Source organism: Nyctereutes procyonoides, unplaced genomic scaffold (genome assembly GCF_905146905.1).
Source record: "Nyctereutes procyonoides isolate TBG_1078 unplaced genomic scaffold, NYPRO_anot_genome, whole genome shotgun sequence".
Lineage (NCBI taxonomy): Eukaryota > Metazoa > Chordata > Mammalia > Carnivora > Canidae > Nyctereutes > Nyctereutes procyonoides.
Window position 1 is genome coordinate 3,020,968 of NW_026575133.1, and position 19,963 is coordinate 3,040,930.

The following is a 19,963-nucleotide window of genomic DNA, read 5'->3' on the forward strand; positions in this document are numbered from 1 at the left end:
CTCTAAGTTTAAAGTCATTTGGATACTAAAGTGACAGACTCATCCTGGAGACCAAGTGCACAGACTCTTGGCCAGTGCTCTTTCCTACACACAGGAACATAATGGGATAACTACACAGCAGTGGTTGAGGAACAGAAACAACTCTCTAAGAGGAGCTACACTCCAGTTGAAACAAGTTGAAATCATATATTGCTGTCCTGGTCACACCAAATATTTACTGAATGAGAGGGATCCCTGGGTGGCGCAGCGGTTTGGTGCCTGCCTTTGGCCCAGGGCGCGATCCTGGAGATCCGGGATCGAATCCCACGTCAGGCTCCCGGTGCATGGAGCCTACTTCTCCCTCTGCCTGTGTCTCTGCCCCAATCTCTGTGTGTGTGTGACTATCATAAATAAATAAAAAAATTTAAAAAAAATTTACTGAATGAGAGGTAGAAACAAACAACAGAAACAACCGCGTAAGACAACAGCTTAAGTTTCTAACCAAGACAGACTAAGAGATCATCAAAAAGTACTTGTGAAGTTCTTTAAACTTCTCAGTTTTAAAGCTTAATAATTATATATAATCTTATTAATAAGCATCACACATTTGCTTTCTAAGCTCACGTGGTCTCAAGTCTTTGAAGTGTTTGACAGTGTTATCACTGAACCTGAAATAAGAATGTATTATAGAAAACTGTGATTTCCCAGGGAAGGCCCATGGAGCCTCCTGAGCGCTGCCTGCAGGACAGATGCTCCTTCCCACTTGTCTTCTTTCCTGGACAAGTTGCATAGCTGCAAGTTAAGAATGTGGTACATTTGGCAGTCAACTTATTTTAATAAATTAAATATTAAAAAAAAAAGAAAAGAAAACTGTGATTTACTGATGTAAAATATTTAATACATTTGCTATTTACAGACTGTTATATGCTTTTTTAAATATATTTTTAATTTTTATTTATTTATGATAGTCACACAGAGAGAGAGAGGCAGAGACATAGGCAGAGGGAGAAGCAGGCTCCATGCACCCGGAGCCCGATGTGGGATTCGATCCCGGGTCTCCAGGATTGCGCCCTGGGCCAAAGGCAGGCGCTAAACCACTGCGCCACCCAGGGATCCCCAGACTGTTATATGCTTAAGAATGCACAGGGGCTTTATGAAAATCTTTAAACATGCAATCTATGCCATCACTCATATGTAGAGGATCCCAGCTACCAGTGGAGTACCTCTGAAAGGAAACAAGACTATGCAGAGGCACTTTTATTTCAACATGTAACTTTCCTCTGAGTCTTTTTCCTCATCCCAAACTGACTAGATAATTTTGAAATATAACACATTTTATTTTCCATGGCTTTACTTTGATTTCACACTTTAACTCCATTAATCTTAATTAACTCTTTCCTTGTTGGGGCTAAAAGCCATTTCTTATTCTTACCTTTGATGCTTGAGTTCTGGAGCCCAAATAGTGCAGTCTGGCACATTCCCGAATATAAACAGGAGCCTGGGTAGAATATAAAAGAAAACCAAGAACAAGTAGTTAGCAATATCTAAAACTATTTCAGACCACAAGAACAGTGATTCTCTCTGGGTTTTTTTTTAAAGATTTTATTTATTCATTTGAGATAGAGCACAAGCAGGGCAGAGGGAGAAGCAGACTCCCTGCTGAGCAGGGAGCCCAATGCAGAACTCGATCCCAGAACCCTGGGATCATGACCCAAGCCAAAGGCAGATACCAACTAACTGAGCCACCCGGGTGTCCCAGAACAGTGATTCTCAAAATAATCTGCTGGCAGATTATTTCAGAAAAATAAAGGATCCTCAAAATGTCCTATTTTAGCTTCCTTTCTCTTGCCACCAAAATGATATTTCAATAAATCTGACAGGAAAACTGTTTTTGAGAAGACACTACTGTTATTTTTTTTTAAAGATTTTGTTTATTGATTCATGAGAGACACAGAGAGAGAGGCAGAGACATAGGCAGAGGGAAAAGCAGACTCCATGCAGGGAACCCGATGTGGGACTCAATCCGGGAACTCCAGGATCATGCCCTGAGCCAACGGCAGACGCTCAACTGCTGAGCCACCCAGGCATCCCGACACTACTGTAATTTTAAAAATCAGGTATGGCATGTATATACTCAAATGAACCAGAAACAAAAATATAGACATTCGTAGTAATGTTTATCTTTGGCAAAAACTACCCCAAAAGAGGCACCTGGGTAGCTCAGTCAGTTAAGCAGGCAGCTCTTTTTTTTTTTTAAGATTTATTTATTTATTCATGAGAGATACAGAGAGAGAGAGAGAGAGAGTGAGGTAGAGAGGCAGAGACAAGCAGAGGGAGAAGCAGGCTCTTCGCAGGAGCCCCACGTGGGACTCGATCCCGAATCCCAGGATCACGACCTGAGCCGAAGGCAGACGCTCAACTTCTGAGCCACCCAGGTGTCCCAGTAGCCAGCTCTTGATTTCAGCTCAGGTTACAATCTCAGGGTCCTGAGATTGAGCCTCATGTGGGGCTCTGTGCTCAGCGGGGAGTCTGCTTGAGTTTCTCTCCCTCTGCCCCTCCCCACACATACATGCAAGCTAACATATAAGTTAAAAAAAAAAATAGGGTCCCTGGGTGGATCAGTTGGTTGAGCATCTGCCTGCAGCTCAGGTCATGATCCCAGGATCCTGAGATCAAGTCCTGCATTGGGCTTCTTGCTCAGCAGGGAGCCTGCTTCTCCCTCTGCCTCTGCCCTTCCCCTGCTTATGCTCTCTGTATCTCTCTGACAGATATAAATAAAATCTTAAAAAAATAAAAATAAAAACCACCCCCCAAATCCTTACAAATTACCAGTAGTCCCTAAGTCACATTTTATAATCACTACAGAGAAAAATACCATTTAGAATTACTATGGGGTAACAAGAGACAAGAAAGAATTTAGCTTACTGATATATTGCCCAGAATCCTATGACACATACCCTGATACATTCCTAACAGAAATGTCAAATAATACAAATGTCAAATAATACAATCACTGTGGGAGAGAATTCGGTAACATCTAAGAAAATTACATTTGTATTTACCCTTTAACCCAGAAATCTCACTTCTAGAAAACTATCCTGATGATCCAACTCCAGAAATCAAAAAACAATGGGATGATATTAAGCAGAAGATTAAACATAACCTGTCTATTAATAGAAGAATGAGTTGAATTTTTACACATTCATACAACACAGAACTAGATAGTCATTAAAAATGAAAGAAGGGAGGGAGAAAAGGAAAGAAGGAAGAAATGCTTTATGATCTTATAGGAGTGATTTCTAGTATCTACTGTTGAGTGAGAGAAATTATGGAATGGTATATTTTTTTTTGTTTTGTTTTTGGTTTTTTTTTTTTTTCGAATGGTATATAAAGTACCTGTGTAAGAGAAAAGGAACATACTCACACACACACACTTATTTGATTTTACAAAAAGAAACACAAAAAGAAGCAGGATAGGGCAGCCCAGGTGGCTCAGCGGTTTAGCACTGCCTTCAGCCCACGGGTGACCCTGGAGACCTGGGATCGAGTCCCACTTCAGGCTCCCTGTGGGAAGCCTGCTTCTCCCTCTGCCTGTGTCTCTGCCTCTCTCTCTTTCTGTGTCTCTCATGAATAAATTTTTTAAAATCTTAAAAAAAAAGAAAAAAACAGAGGCAGGATAAACCAGAAAATAATGAAAATGGTTATGACAATGACTGAGTTCTCTGTAAGTATATCTTTTTGTGTAGTTTTGACTTTTGAACCATGTAAATATTCTACAGATTCAAAAAATACAATTAAATCCAAAAGGAGGGGATCCCTGGGTGGCTCAGCGGTTTAGCGCCTGCCTTTGGCCCAGGGCACGATCCTGGAGTCCCAGGATCGAGTCCCATGTCGGGCTCCCGGCATGGAGCCTGCTTCTCCCTCCTCCTGTGTCTCTGCCTCTCTCTCTTTCTCTCTCTCTGTATATCATAAATAAATAAATCTTATAAATAAATAAATAAATCCAAAAGGAAAAAAAGCAAACCCTAAAACTGAAAACAAACAGGAAAAAAAATGAAAATATCTATATATATATGATTGATAACATGTGTAGATGATAGTATCTGTGTATATGATAAACACATAAAAAGAATTATTCCACCTAACTTTTGAAAACTATATTCTGACTATATATCCTTAGTGAAATATATTCAAGGGAAAAGGAACTGTAAGCAAATCTTAAATCGTAAACTTCAATCAGCAAGTTTACATAGGCTTACTTTTAAAACTAATTTTTTAAAGTTTTTTTTTAATTCTTTTGTTTATTTGAGAGAGAGTACCCAAAGGTGGGGTAGAAGGCGAAAGAGAAGCAGGCTCCCAGCTGACAAGGAGCCCGATGTGGAGCTCAATCCCAGGACCCTGAGATCATGACCTGAGCCAAAGGCAGACGTTTAACTGACTGAGCCACCCAGGTGTCCCAAAACTAATTTTTTATATATTGATATTTTATATATTGCAAGATAATGCAAATAACATATAAATGCTATTAAAATCTGGAATTTGCAATGTGCAAAACAGATACAAATATAAAGTAAAAGAAGTCGGGCAGCCCGGGTGGCTCAATGGTCTAGTGCCACCTTCCGCCCAGGGCGTTATCCTGGAGACCCGGGATCGAGTCACACGTCAGACTCCCTGCGTGGAGCCTGCTTCTCCCTCCTGTGTCTCTGCCTCTCTCTCTCTCTCTCATGAATAAATAGATAAATCTTTAAAAATAAATAAAAATAAAGTAAAAGAAGAAAAAGCTCTGGGATGTTAAATCTGAATTGGAAATATTAATATGAACTAATGATTTCTTTTTTAGAAATATTTTAGTTGACTTTTTGCCCTCAAAGAGCCTAAAAGCAATGATACCCCAGAAACAATGAGTAAATCTCGTGTCACTCAAAGAAACCAGGGCTCCTTGAAGAAAATAATTGATTTCAGGCCCAGGGCAGAGCAAAGGCAAAGTGAGCTGAGGACATTTTATGCCAGGAAGGAAACATTCAGACTAATGGAGTCCTGTCAAAAAGACACAGCAGGAAGAGCTTGCAAGGGCTCTCACTGGCCAAATTTGAGATAATTTGAAAATTAAAATTAACAACTACAATTGACTAACACGTTGAATAACTACAAACCTATGAGTCTATAGAGATAATAAAAAAAAGAAAATGAAACAGAGGAAAGGAAAGCTCTATTCAAAAGAAAAAAGTCAGCTAATAGAGATTAAACAATAGAATTAGAAAATGCTACTTTGTAACACTCAATATAATCATAGATTCCAGCAGGATTACCAATGAATGCTAAAATCATTACATTAGGCAATCACCCTGCAGGTTACTTACTAATTGCAAAAGGGAAAATGTACCTTTATAACTGAGAGATGTGGCAGTTAGCAAAATTAGCATCACTGAGAGTGAGACAATCTGACATTCTGTGCTTCCTAATGTGATGCAATATGATGCAATATGATGTACACAAACATCACCTATGAATCATTGCCAAAATGTTTAACATGAATCTAATCAAGCCTCTAGACCTAACTTACAATTTACAGGAACTACAAAGAAAAGGACAGAGGAACAAGCCTTGAGAAAATAAGACAAATTTAAAGTATGGAACATTCTATAACCCAAATTGGCCTGAATGCTTCAATAAACCAATAACATGAAGAAAAAGCATAGGGGCTGTTCCAGATTAAAAGTGACATAATAATCAAAAGCAATACATAAACCTCGATTAGCTTTCATAATTAAAAACAGGAGCTATGGGATCCCTGGGTGGCGCAGCGGTTTGGTGCCTGCCTTTGGCCCAGGGCGTGATCCTGGAGACCCGGGATCGAATCCCATGTCGGGCTCCCGGTGCATGGAGCCTGCTTCTCCCTCTGCCTATGTGTCTGCCCCTCTCTCTCTGTGACTATCATAAATAAACAAAAAATTAAAAAAAACAAAAAACAAAAAACAGGAGCTATGAAATACACTCTTAAGACAACTGGGGGAATTTGAATCTGTATTGAATATTAGCTAATATGAAATTCTTAATAATTTTCTTAGACATGATAATGGTACTCTAACCATTAGAAGAATGTTCTTATTCTTAGGAAATATATGCTTAGATGTGAAGTTCCATGATATCTAGAATTTACATCAGGGGTTCAACCAAAAACAAAAACAAAAGCATGAATATATGGAGTAAGATAAAGCAAATATGGCCAATAGTAACATATGTTGAATCTTAGAGTTGTATGAGTGTTCACTGTTTTTCAACTTTTATCTATATTTGAAAAACTTCATAATAAAGTTTTAAAAAGAGTCTTGAGACAAAAACTTTATGACATCTACAGTTTAATTTTTACCTTGGTAAACTATAAGGTAGAGCTCAAAAACCAAAGGATTAAAGATTTTATCTATTTATTCATGAGAGACACAGAAAGAGAGGCAGAGACATAGGCAGAGGGAGAAGTAGCCTCCTCACGGGGAGCCTGATGCAGGACTCAATCCCAGGACCCCGGGATCACAACCTGAGCTGAAGGCAGACGCTCAACCACTGAGCCACCCAGGTGCCCCAGCAGATGGGCTTAAATGAAAACCTGGAGGTGGGGATCCCTGGGTGGCTAAGCAGTTTAACCCCTGCCTTCGGCCCAGGGCGTGACCCTGGGGACCCGGGATCGAGTCCCACGTTGGGCTCCCTGCATGGAGCCTGCTTCTCCCTCTGCCTGTGTCTCTGCCTCTGTGTGTCTCTCATGAATAAATAAATAAAATCTTTAAAAAAAAAAAAAAGAAAAGAAAACCTGGAGGTGTTAAGTATTTTACTGTTCAGGGAGAATCAACAAAAGGCCTTCCCACATAAAATGGGAACTAGCCTTAAATGTAGATGGTTATAAGTCCCTAAGAAAAGATACTGTGGGGATCCCTGGGTGGCGCAGCGGTTTAGCGCTTGCCTTTGGCCCAGGGTGAGATCCTGGAGACCCGAGATCAAATCCCACGTCCGGCCCCAGTGCATGGGGCCTGCTTTTCCCTCTGCCTGTGTCTCTGCCTCTCTCTCTCTCTCTGTGTCTCTCATGAATAAATAAATAAAAAATCTTTAAAAAAAATTTAAAAAAAAAAAAAGAAAAGAAAAGATACTGTGACTTGGGTTGGGGAGACAAAAACAGACTGGGTCAGGGGCATCTGGGTGGTTCAATCAGTTGGGCCTCCAACTCTTGGTTTCAGCTCAAGTCATGATCTCATGGGTTGTGAGATCAAGCATCAAGCCCCAAGTCCGGCACTGTGTCCAGTTCTGCACTCAGTGGGGAATCGGCTTGAGAATCTCCTTCCTGCCCCCTCTTGAAAGCATGGGATGGGGGAAGGGGACTCTTTATCAAATAAATAAATAAATCTTAAAAAAAAAAAAAAAAAACAACTAAACTTCAAACTGCTGGTCACAAAGACTGATAATAGCAGAGGCTAGAGCTATAAATAGGAAGAATTTTAAGGGAAAAAAAATACAAAGAACACAGAATGAGGCAACACAGAATCTGAGGATTAGGAGGTAAAAAGTCCATCCAAAGAAGCCTGAGAACAAGAAGACACAACAAAGCACAAGAACAACAAACCTGGGATAAAACAGGACCTCAGAAAAAGTGATAGAGCATAGAGAACAATCAACCATTTTTCATCCAAAGGAAAAGCTCGGGGAAGAACCTAATCAGACAAAGTAGTGAGGCAGGGGCCCATAAGGACAACAGGTCTGATGGGAATATCAAAGAGGAAGACACCTAAGACCAAAATAAACCTCAAAAGAAATGTTCTTTCTCTCCTTCAGAGATCAACAGAGGCTCATAGAGTCCTCATGCTAGTCTGGAAACAAAGATAAAATAGCAAACAAGAACCAAAGCCCAAAAGATGAGGGGCTGAAACAGGGATCTTAGAAAAGGAAAAAAAAAGTAAAAAACAGAATGTTTGAAAGGGTCTAATAATTAGAACTATACCAAGCTGAATTACATCTAGAATACCATACTCTTGCTTTATTTCTAAGATTTGTATGATTTCTATTCTAAAAACCCTTCACAGTGATATATTATATGGTAAAAGGGATTTTGTTGGTGTGGTTAAGTTGAGAACCTTGTGGGATACCTGGGTAGCTCAGCAGTTGAGCGTCTGCCTTCGGCTCGGCAAGATCCCAAGGTCTGGGGATCAAGTCCTGCATCGTGCTCCCTGCAAGGAGTCTGCTTCTCCTTCTGCCTATGTCTCTGCCTCTCTGTGGCTCTCATGGATAAATAAATAAAATCTTTTTTTTTTTAACCAATAAATAAAATCTTTAAAAAAAATTTTTTTAAGATAAGAACTGTGCAATGGGGAGATTACCTAGATTATCCACATGGGTCCTTAAAAGCCAAGAAACATTCCCAGCTGTAGTTAGAAATAACAGATAGACACAATATTGCTAGCCTTGAAGACAAAGGAAGGGAACCATGAGCCAAGGAATATAGGTAACCTCTAGAAGTTGGGAGAAGGCAAGTAAACAAATGCTCTCCTAGAACATCCAGAAATGAATACAGCCCTGCCAACCCTGATTTTAACCCAGTGAGACTCCTATAGACTTATGACCTACAGAACTGTTAGGATAACAAATTTGTGTTAAGTCACTTAAGATCCTTCATAGTTAAGTACAACTCCATTGTATACTTGAATTATGTACACTAGACAAGGGAGAAAGGACTCCACAGGTAGAGAGATCCAAAGGTGGAAGGCTAGAAACTCTGGGGTACAGTGAGATCTCAGAGATCCCACCTCTCTTTTAACTTATGAGTGGTAGACTATGAAAAGTTAACCTATAGCAATAGTAAGAAGAGAATTTGATGAAGGAGAGTTCTATTAGGTACTAGAAATTCCCCATTTTGATTCACAACTACTGTCAGGTAACTGTCAGGAGAGGCAGTACCTCTCCATAACCACATGCTTTAGAACTAGTTGTTCCCCTCAATAGGAAGTATATAAAGAACAGGTTTGAAAGATCTTTGTTCATCATTAAAAATCATTCATTTTTGGCACGTGGGTGGCTCATCAGCTGAACGTCCAACTCTTGATTTTGGTCATGAGATCATGTCCCATATCAGGCTCCATGCCCAACACAGAATGTGTTTGGGATTCTTTCTCTCCCTCTCCCCTTGCCTCTGCCCACCCCCACTGCATGCTCATGCTCTCTCTCTCTCAAAAAAAAAAAAAAAAAAAAAAAAAAACCAAATAAACAAACAAAAAAATCTCTGTCCTGTTGTCCTTTGTCTACTATTCTAATTTACTTATCTAGATCTTGACCTCTAACTGATGATAATCTTTGACCTCAGCACTCAAGCCTCTGATGTGGCCCTGACCCTTTATTTTCCAGCCTACTAAGATTCTGATCTTTCATTTCTAAACTCTGAACCCTGGATCACTCCCCATTCTATAGTTGATAAATCCTAGGGTGGCCTCCATGTTCATACCCTACATTACTATAAAGCTACAGTCATCAAAATACTGTGGTACTGGTATAAAGACAAATACACAGACTAACTGATTAAACTAGGTCCAAAAATAAACCTTCACATATACAGTCAAATGATTTTCAATAAGTGTGCCATAACTATTCAATGGACAAAGGACAGGTTTTCAACAAACGGTGCTAGAAAAACTAGATACTCACAGCATTAGAATAAGGTTGGACACTTACCTAACACCATAAAGAAAAACTAACTTAAAATAGATTCATAACCTAAATATAAGACCTAAAACTATAACATTCTTTTTAAAAAGCATAGGACAAAAGCTTCTGGATTTGGCAATGATTTCTTGCATATGACACCAAAGGCACAGGCAACAAAAGGAAAAAAATAAACAAATGGGGAATTCACAAAGTTTTTCAATTGTGTATAGCAAGACTCTATCAACTGAGTAAAAAGGCAACCCACAGAATGGGAGGAAATATTTGCACATCATATATCTATCCAGATATATAAAGAATTCCTACAACTCAACAATAAAAGAACCCAATTCAAAAATGGGGAAAGGCCGTGAACAGACATTTCTCCAAAGAAGACATATAGATAGGCAATAAGCATGTGAAAAGATGTTTAAAACCTCTCTAATCATTAAGGAAATGCAAACCAAAACTACAACATACCACCTCATAGCTATTATCAAAAAAAAAAAAAAAAAAAACCCACAAAATAACAGAATAAGTATTGGTGAGGATGTGAAGAAATGGGAAACCTTGTATAACACTGGCAGGAATGTAAAATGATACAGCTGCTATATTAAACAGTATGGCAGTTCCAACAGAATTACCATATGACCCGTAATTCTACTTCTGGGTATATACCCCAAAGAATTAAAAGCAGTGTCTCAAAAAAGATATTTGTACACCCATGTTCATAGCAGCATTATCCACAAGAGTTAAAACATGGGAGCAATCCAAGTGTCCTTAACAAATGATAAATGTGGTGCATAGAATGAAAGGAATATTACTCGTCCTTAAAAAAATAAAAGAGGAAATTCTGACAAATGCTACAACATGGATGAACTGTGCTAAATGATGAAAGCATGCTAAATGAAATAAGCCAATCACAAAAAATTGATTCTACTTATTGAAGTACTTAGTGAAATGCTCTCTTAATTCTCACCCTTTCCAGATGGCAAGATGTTAAAAATAAGAAATTCATTTTAAGAAAGTGTGCTATAAAGAAAAGGCCAAGGATATGACTATACAACTTTTTGTTTGAATCTTATAAACATCAAAAGGTCACAACTTTCAGTCATACAAAGGATCTTTTCAAGAGAATAAAGATCCTCTCAGTCAAACCAGAGGACCTCTAAGAAGGTGAAAGGTATTGTCCCTCAACTTCAGCCTGTCTCTCTGCAAGAGACCATGGTGGAAAAGGGTTTGTCTTCAAAAGATCTGTATATGTAGCTTTTGTCTAATGGAGTGAATCCCTCTGAAATCGACAGAACCACACAGTTGAGAAAACTATGTGGGCAGAAACACTGATAAGTTTGGACTAAAAGGGACAAAGGGTACAAAATGAAAGGAGACCGTCAGACCCTCAAAATTCTACTGGTAGCAAGTAGCCATGATAAACTCACTCAACTGCCAATACACACCCACTTTCATAAAAAAGAAGGATGACTCAGGGTAGAACCAATTATCCTACTCAGCCTCCAGGTACCTTCCTATTCCTCCCCACCTTGGTTATTTTCTCTGGGTTTTGCCACTGTCCAATCTGGTTTCAAGTCCCAGTCAGGACCTTTCTTATTAGTCATCCTTCTAGTGCTGCTGAGGATCCCACCATGCTTCAACCTCCTTGTCTTATTACCAACAAAATCCCATCACACTTAACCTACCTTAAAAAGTTTCTGTGAGTGTTTAATCATAAAAGCCATCCCATTGTTCAACTTTGTGATATTCTCTTGGAGGTCATTTGCTGTGACCTATTCAGAGGAAAAGAAACCAAAAGAGGGGGATTAAGAGCTGGGAGGTAGAAGAGATACTCCATTTACTTACCAATAAGTCTTTCAATTTTTTTTTAAATTTATTTATTTATGATAGTCACAGAGAGAGAGAGAGGAAGAGACATAGGCAGAGGGAGAAGCAGGCTCCATGCACCGGGAGCCCGATATGGGATTCGATCCCGGGTCTCCAGGATCGCGCCCTGGGCCAAAGGCAGGCGCCAAACCGCTGCGCCACCCAGGGATCCCCCAATAAGTCTTTCAAAGGTATAGTGGTTTCCTTCTCTAACAAAGGTGCCTCCAGAATAATAATTCTGGAAAGGCTTTTTGGTTCAGCAGGTTTCTACTGAATATGACATAAACTAGGAGAAACCACATATCCCTGAAATCACCAAGAAATCTCAAGAAATCCTTGAGAACCAATCTTTGTTTCCTAATTCTGCTTGAGAATTATACATGCAAGCAGAGTTGGTAAAGAAAATCTAGTCTGGGATTCAAAATGGGCAGGAAGTTGGGACGCCTGGGTGGCTCAGTGGTTAAGTGTCTGCCTTTGGCTCAGGGTGTGGTCCTGGAGTCCCAGGATCCAGTCCCACATCGGGCTCCCCTCAAGGAGCCTGCTTCTCCCTCTGCCTGAATCTCTGCCTTTTGCTGTCTCTCACAAATAAAAAAAAATTTAATTTTTTTAAATTTTTATTTATTTATTATTTTTAAAGATTTTATTTATTTATTCATGATAGACACAGAGAGAGAGGCAGAGACACAGGCAGAGGGAGAAGCAGGCTCCATGCAGGAACCTGAAGTGGGACTTGATCCCAGGACTCCAGCATCATGCCCTGGGCCAAAGGCAGGCACTAAATCGCTGAGCCACCCAGGGATTCCCCCCAAATATTTTTTTTAATGGGCAGGGAGAACAGAATCTATACCAACCACCAAGGACACTGCATCTTTGGAGAAACTGGAATTTCTCCAACGATTTTAGAGAATTGTCACTACTAATTGATACCAAATGTGACATCTGTTTCTTAAAAACACAAATGGTCAAGCATTTTCTTTTTGTTTCTCCTGCCTCTTTTTTAAAAGTATTTGAGCATCTCTATTGTCCCAAAGCCCTCACTCTCACATCCATCTTTATTACGTAATCTGTTTGCTTTTACTAAGATCTCTTAATATTTCTTTGTATAGGCACAGATTACTCACTCTTTTTTCAAAATTTCAGTTGGCTGCTCTAAAATTCTTTCATTAGGAGGTTTGATCTCCTTAACATGAATAAATGTTGGTGTGTCCTTTTCTTCTTACCCCACCCCACTTTTGGGAAGAGGTTCTTCCCGCCTGGAACATTACATTTTTTCACTAGTTAATTGTTAGGTAAAGTGTTCCACACAACTGTCCTCCTTTTTTTTTTTTTTTTTTTTAAATAAATTCTCGAAACTCAACGTGAGGCTAGAACTCACGACCCCCAAGATCAAGAGCCACATGTTCTACCAACTGAGCCAATCAGGCACCCCACAACTAGTCTCCTTAATTTTCTTTTTCTCATCTCTTATAATCCCAAAAATCTTTTATAAATTACTACATCCTATCTATTTCTATTATATTCTAACAACTTTATAAGTGATAAAGTGCTAATTTATGCCCAGATTACAGAGGAAGAGCCTAAGCATAAAAAGGGTAAAGGATACAAATAATATATAGCTGGTTTGCAACTTCCAACGCAAATATTCTGGCTCCCGATTCCATTACACAGTAAAGCCTATATTATGAATGGGCAGGAACATAAAGCTATGTCCCTCCAGGTTAAAAATTAGTTTAAAAGACTTCTAATTTAAAAATAAAATAAATTTTTAAAAAATAATAAATAAAAGACTTCTAATCATTTATTTCTCACATAAGTCATTGAGAAAGCCATGTTCTCAGATATTAAAAAAAAAAATTCAGCTTTATCCAAGGAGAGCATATCTACAGGAAATAGAAAAGTTAGGATAAGGCAGGATTGCTCTATATCACCTTACCTAAAAGCTTAGTAACATTAACCTGTAAAACTATGGCTCTAGTCTAAATTTATACCATGCAATCTTCAGAAATCAATTTGTTCCTATCAAGAAGGAATATATAGTGACCAGTCAAAATGAGTCTTCTAGTTTAGTTAGTAGCTATAATTTTCCACTAAGAGCTTCCACTAATAAACTGTCTTTCAGGTTTATGAGATTGATTTATACATGAGGTTACAAGAACTGGCCCCTTCCAGTTGATGACTCCTAAATGAGCCAATAAAGTATGTTTCTAACCTTGTAAAGCTGAAGAGTAGACCTTGGACCCTTGATAACCTCACCAAGGTATAGCCAGAGGATGAGGCCCAGCCCAAGAAAACCAAGCAGTATTTGCTCTTCCCCTCAACACTCACATTTTTTGGCCACAGGACATGGGGTGCAAACATAAGGGCAAGGTTATAGGCAGACATCTTATTCTTGTCTTGTTTCTTTGCTGTCTGGTACAGGAGATCAAGCAATAACTTCAGCAAGTTACGATTGGGTGGAGGAAGAATGAGGAAGAGCAACTGGAGAGCCTCAATTTGCCTCTCCTTATCCGGTACATTGGTCTTGTTTCCTTTATCATCAAACTGCATCAAATCTTGAGAACAAAAGAAATTATTGCAAAGGAGGATAAAAATACAAGTAAGAAAAATCAACATGCCCACTATTATCCTTCCCTCAACTCCAATCAAAAAAACAAGAAAAAAGAATCAGGCATAAACAGAGATTACTGCAAAATATAATAACAAAGTATAATGTCAATGCAATCCAATAATAAAAAGACCAAAAAAATTTTTAAATAGGCAAAAGACCTGAATAGACATTCCTATAAATAAGATATACAAATGGCCAATAAGCATTTGTTTACTCTGTATCATTACCTATCAGGGAAAAGTAAATTAAAACCATAATGAGCTACTATTTCATATCCACTAGTACGGCTATTACAAAAAAAAAAAACTGAAAATAAAAAGTGTTGTCAAGAATGTTGAGAAAATTAAGCCCTCCTACATTACTGGTGAGAATGTAAAATGGTGCACTTTGGAAAACAGTTTGGCAGTTCATCAGAAAGCTAAAAGTAGTGTTACCATATGACGCTGCAATTCCATTCTTAGGTGGATATATTCTTAGGTATATAGAGAAATGAAAACATGTCCACACAGATCTTTGATTATGCCACCCCCTTCACTTTTCCTCACCCAGATATTTTACAGCTAAAAGAAGTATGACAGTGAATAATGTACTGATAATGGGGATGATCCATACAGCTCCTCAAGGAATCAGAATCACTGTTTCTCCCCTAAGAGGCTATACAGGTTATCAATAAAAAACAGTCCCCTGAATAATCGGAACTTCAAAGGACACAAATACTAACGATTTGGATATAATTCATGTAGACCTGAAAATGATTATAGTGTGTTGTTTAAACTATTTAAATTCAATAATAATTCCAATGTTAGGAAAGGTAGGTAATATTTCTAGAAACTATTCCCTGTTGACATGAAATTGAAAACAAAATTCCCTCCCAGTTATCACCAAGGCATAGCAAATGTTACAACTGTGCCACACCTCAATATGATTACAAAGAACACTGAGTCATGGGGTGGTGGAGCAGAGGATTTCAAATATTGTACTAAAGTAATCGGAATAAACATTCTTCATGTTAACACTTATAAAAAACATATCAATATTTTCCATATCTTTTTCAAGATCCAACTTTTTTCTCTCCAAAATAATTATGAAGTTATATAACATTCTAATAACATGTATTCATTTGTATAATCCAGATTGTCACTGAGAGTGCTAAAAAAAAATCAAATCTCATTAGATTTTAGAAATTAAAGCTAGTTAAGTAATAAAAATTACTCAACATAAAAAAAAAACTTATATTTTCCTTAAAATTAGAAGAGGAAAATGCCCATGGGCACAAAACCATGTAAATGCAGTATAGATTTTGATGCTGTGTGCACTTAGAGCCTATAGCAGCCTAAGAGATATGCAATTTAAGAATGAATTCCCGGGATCCCTGGGTGGCGCAGCGGTTTGGCGCCTGCCTTTGGCCCAGGGCGTGATCCTGGAGACCCGGGATCGAGTCCCACGTCGGGCTCCCGGTGCATGGAGCCTGCTTCTCCCTCTGCCTATGTCTCTGCCTCTCTCTCTCTCTCTCTGTGACTATCATTCATAAATAAATAAATAAATAAATAAATAAATAAACAAACAAACAAACAAAAAAATAAAATAAATAAAATAAAATAAAATAAAATAAAATAAAATAAAATAAAATAAAATAATGAATTCCCTACCACACAGACATAAGAGAATGAGGAAAATATGAGCTGAAAATGGAACATCCTCCAAGACATAAGTGAACAAAGCAAACCACAGAACCATGTATCTAATACTCTCTTATCGCATAAAAAGAGAGAAAAAGAACATATGTAAGTACCTGTTTGTAAATGTATAAAATACCTGTGGAAGGATACATTAGAAATCAATAGTATTGGTTGCCTCTGGGAAGAAAAACTGGGTAATTGGGGAACAGAGGTGGGAGACAGGCTTTTCATTGTATACTCTTTTGAATCTTTGGAATTTGAACCATGTGAATGTATTGCCTATTTAGAAAACAAAGTTATTTTCAAAAAACAAGTTTCCAAGATTAGAAATGATCTCAACTAAGGCATAGTAATACTTAGCAAAAGCCCCAAACTAAGGCAAATATAGCAAATCTGTAACCATCTCGGGTATGTGAATCAATCCAATGAAAAGTACTCATTTATTGAGCAACTAAAATGTTCAAAGCACAACGCTAGGATCCATCAGGGATACAAGAATAAATAAAACCCAGAATTTATCATCAAAGAAATTGATTTAGCAAGAAAAACACTTGATTAAATCAAACTTCATTGGCCAGTACTATCCAGAGAGCCCAAAATATCATGAAGTCTTAACCAATTTTAGAAGTACTGCTGTACAAACAACAGAAAATTCCAAACAACTTTACTCAGTCAAAAGATATTTATTTACATCTCCTTCTCATCTCCCATACTTACCAGCAATTTTGAGGTGCGCATGGAAATGTTTATGAGTCAGCAGGGGCTCAGGTAACTCTCCCAGAAACATCTTCAGCAAGGTAGCAACGTCATTTGAATGAAACTCCCCTGATTCCAAGTCAATATCAGTTCCATTATTGAGAGCATCTCTTAAAATCTGCTGTCGGACACTATTCCCTGGTACTCTAAACAAACCCTCTACTCTCAAGTCTGTTTAGCATGGAAAAAACAGAGGACATGCAAAAAGGAAGCAAAAAGAAATTAAAATTAAGTCATCTAAGAGACTACTTTATATTTGAAAGACCCTTTATAAAGATGTTGAAGGAGGCTTTTTTCCCCTTTTCCCAGAAAAATTTTGAACCTACTAGCCCCCAAGACTTATCTGAACATCCCTGAGTACCTGAAAATGGTCTGCCCAGGACCAGGCACATCTGGAGACTGAATGACTGAATGAGCTTGAAAAATAAGTTGGAAGAAAGCCAAATCTCCTAGAAGGCCCCTTCCCCTCTGGTCATCTCAGACTTTGTCTGGAGGGGCTGAATTCATCTGTGGAAGTTTGCTCCTCCTTTAAATGGTTTCCCAGTCCAAAATGAATTGAGAGCCTTTGCACTGCCCCAGAAATTAGAACTCTAACCTACCAGATCTCCTTTTGGTCTGAGATTTCCAGAAGCTTAGGATCATTCCAACCAAACTGTTCTTCCCTTCCAACTAGGTTCTAAGCTAATATAAGAGGATAAAAAAAGATGGGAATGATAGTTTTGGTTCAATCTGTGAAAACCATGAGAGTTCATGTTTTCAGCTTAGGCATGTATTTATTTTTACATAGCCCCCTAATTCAAGGGTTCAAGTTCAAATGCCCAGAGGGCCAGACAGGTAATAATAAATGAATGAAAGGGAATCAAAACAAACTACAGAGCACATATACTTGTGCTCTAGCTGACTGTGTCCAAGTGGGGGCCCCCAGGTACTAGATCTTCCTATCATCCAAAGAATTCAAAAACCTGGAATTTCCTTATTCCTCACTGATAACTGATCTTTCTTTAATTTAATCCTTTGCCAACCTAACAAAACATGAACACAGAGAACTCAAGTCCTTACACTATCAGTTTACAACTTCTGCTCTAGCTCCAACCACAGTGCCCCACATAAAATGTCATAAATAAACATTTGTATTGAATTTATCAAAGCATCACATATACTACACACTTCACATACACTCAACTGTACCAAGCACCTAGAGCAATGGCATAACCAGTAGGACTACCACAAAATGAATAGGAATTAAGCAAAGAGTGTATTTTAATAATAGAATTACAGAAATGAAAAGTATCTTTGGTGATAAATCACGTTCCCTTGAGTAAAGAATTGATTCTTATGAACAACGTATTTTTCCAGGAAAAAAAACCTGAGTCAAGGGGAAAATATGATTTCATAGATACTATCAAATTTATCTACATCTTTGAGAGTATAAAACAAATCAATATACGAGATGAAAAAAATTTTTAAGGATTTTATTTATTTATTCATAAGAAACACACACACACACAGAGAGAGGGGGAGAGAGAGAGTGAAAGAGAAAGGCAGAGACACAGGTAGAGGGAGAAGCAGGCTCCTTGCAGGGAGCCTGACGTGGGACTTGATCCCATGTCTCCAGGATCAGGCCCTGGACTAAAGGTGGCGCTAAACTGCTGAGCCACCTGGGCTGCCCATGAGATGAAATTTAAAAGGAAATATATTGGGGGTCCCTGGGTGGCTCAGCAGTTTGGCACCTGCCTTCGGCCTGGGGTGTGATCTTGGGAGTCCCAGGATCGAGTCCCACATCAGGCTCCCTAGGTGGAGACTGCTTTTCTGTCTGTGTCTGTCTCTCATGAATAAATAAATAAAATCTTTTAAAAATTAATTAATTAAATAAAAGGAAATATATTTAGAAACATGCCACTTAAAAATTATCATTGGTTAGTGTCTTTTGTTCATTGCCACCTACTAACTCAAGGAAGTTAGCTTTCAACAAAACTAACAACTCTTCATTAACAAAGAACAAAAATCTTGAGTAGTCTTACTTTTGTGTAGATACTCAATTAGTTGGTATATCTGGGCAATGCCTTCCTCTGTCAACGGGGATCCAAATACCACTCCTTTTTCTAAAAAAAATCATATGACAGAACAGGGCTATATTTTCCACAAATAGCACAAAAATCATCATTCTTAAAGCCACTCAAGCATCCTATGTTACAGTTTAGCAAATACTTTCACAAGTTTTGTTTTTTTTTAAGATTTTATTTATAGAGACACAGAGAGAGAGGGGGGCAGAGGTACAGGCAGAGGGAGAAGCAGGCTCCATGCAGGGAGCCCGATGGGGGACTTGATCCCGGGTCCCCAGGATCACACCCTGGGCTGAAGGTGGTGCTAAACCGCTGCGCCACCGGGGCTGCCCCCTTTCACAAGTTTAGTAAACAAAAACCTTAAAGCTGGAAGTACATCCAAAAATTTAACAACTTTCAATCAATTCTCTGCAAGTTTAATATTAGACTATAGGTTCCTTAAAGGCAAAGACCATCTTCTTATTTAAGTAGCAATACCTAGCATGTTGATGTTTAACTTTAAAGTAAAAACCAAAAAAAAAATAATAATAATAATAAAGTAAAAACCAGGGAGGTGCCTGGGTGGCTCAGGAAGTTGAGCATCTGACTCTTGATTTCAGCTCAGGTCATAATCTCAGGGGCCTGAGATCAAACCCTGCATTAAGCTCTGCACTCGTGCAGAGTCCACATGAGATTCTCTTTTTTCCTCTCCCTCTGCCCCTCCCCCAGCTCATAGCCATACTCTTTAAGAATCATAAATAAAACCATTAAAATAGATAGATAAATAAATAAACAAAGAAACAAATAGAATTTAGAGCCACAATTGTCAAAGTATTACAAATTATCCACTAGCATTGGTATAGGGCCTGATGTATTGCTAATGTTTTTTTTCTACTTTAAAATTTTTTCTTATGCTTAATAAGATAGTACCTCTTTAATATCTTATCAAAAGCAGTGCTATAATTTATTTTCTAGGAAGGCTTATATTTTGGGTGACTCATAGGTATTTGCCTTATCAAAGCATTCTATGGAATGAAAACATTTGAGAACTGCAATAAAAAAATGTTCAAACTTTCTTTACTGTACCCTCCAGCTATGTCAAAGGGCATGAAAATCAAGGTGTCCCTGATAACTACCTAAACTAAATCATGTCATCTCTCTCAGGAACTGATATACTCACTTCAATTTATCTACTTTTTAAATTTTTTATTGCTAATTTAAGATTTTACTACTTATGAAAATGAGAAAAATGACCAAAAAAATACTGTACATAATAGCAACTCAGTGAATGTGCAAATGTTAGGAGATTAAGTCCAGGGAGCAGCTGAGACCTGTTCACCCTTCAC

General features: G+C 38.2%; 1 protein-coding gene across 3 annotated transcripts in view; it reads right to left on the reverse strand.

Moving 5' to 3' along the window:
* Positions 1-19,963, reverse strand: part of ARHGAP19 (Rho GTPase activating protein 19) — a 69,690-nt gene that overhangs the window by 21,750 nt on the left and 27,977 nt on the right. For all 3 annotated transcript variants that reach the window (XR_008667094.1, XM_055346086.1, XM_055346087.1), the window contains exons 3-7: positions 18,597-18,677; positions 16,537-16,746; positions 13,858-14,084; positions 11,352-11,438; positions 1,412-1,477 (exon numbers count right to left, since the gene is read on the reverse strand). Coding sequence is in view for 2 of the 3 variants with exons in the window: in XM_055346086.1 (XP_055202061.1) it covers positions 1,412-1,477; positions 11,352-11,438; positions 13,858-14,084; positions 16,537-16,746; positions 18,597-18,677 (671 nt within the window). In the remaining variant the exon portion in view is untranslated. The remainder of the gene's footprint in view (positions 1-1,411; positions 1,478-11,351; positions 11,439-13,857; positions 14,085-16,536; positions 16,747-18,596; positions 18,678-19,963) is intronic.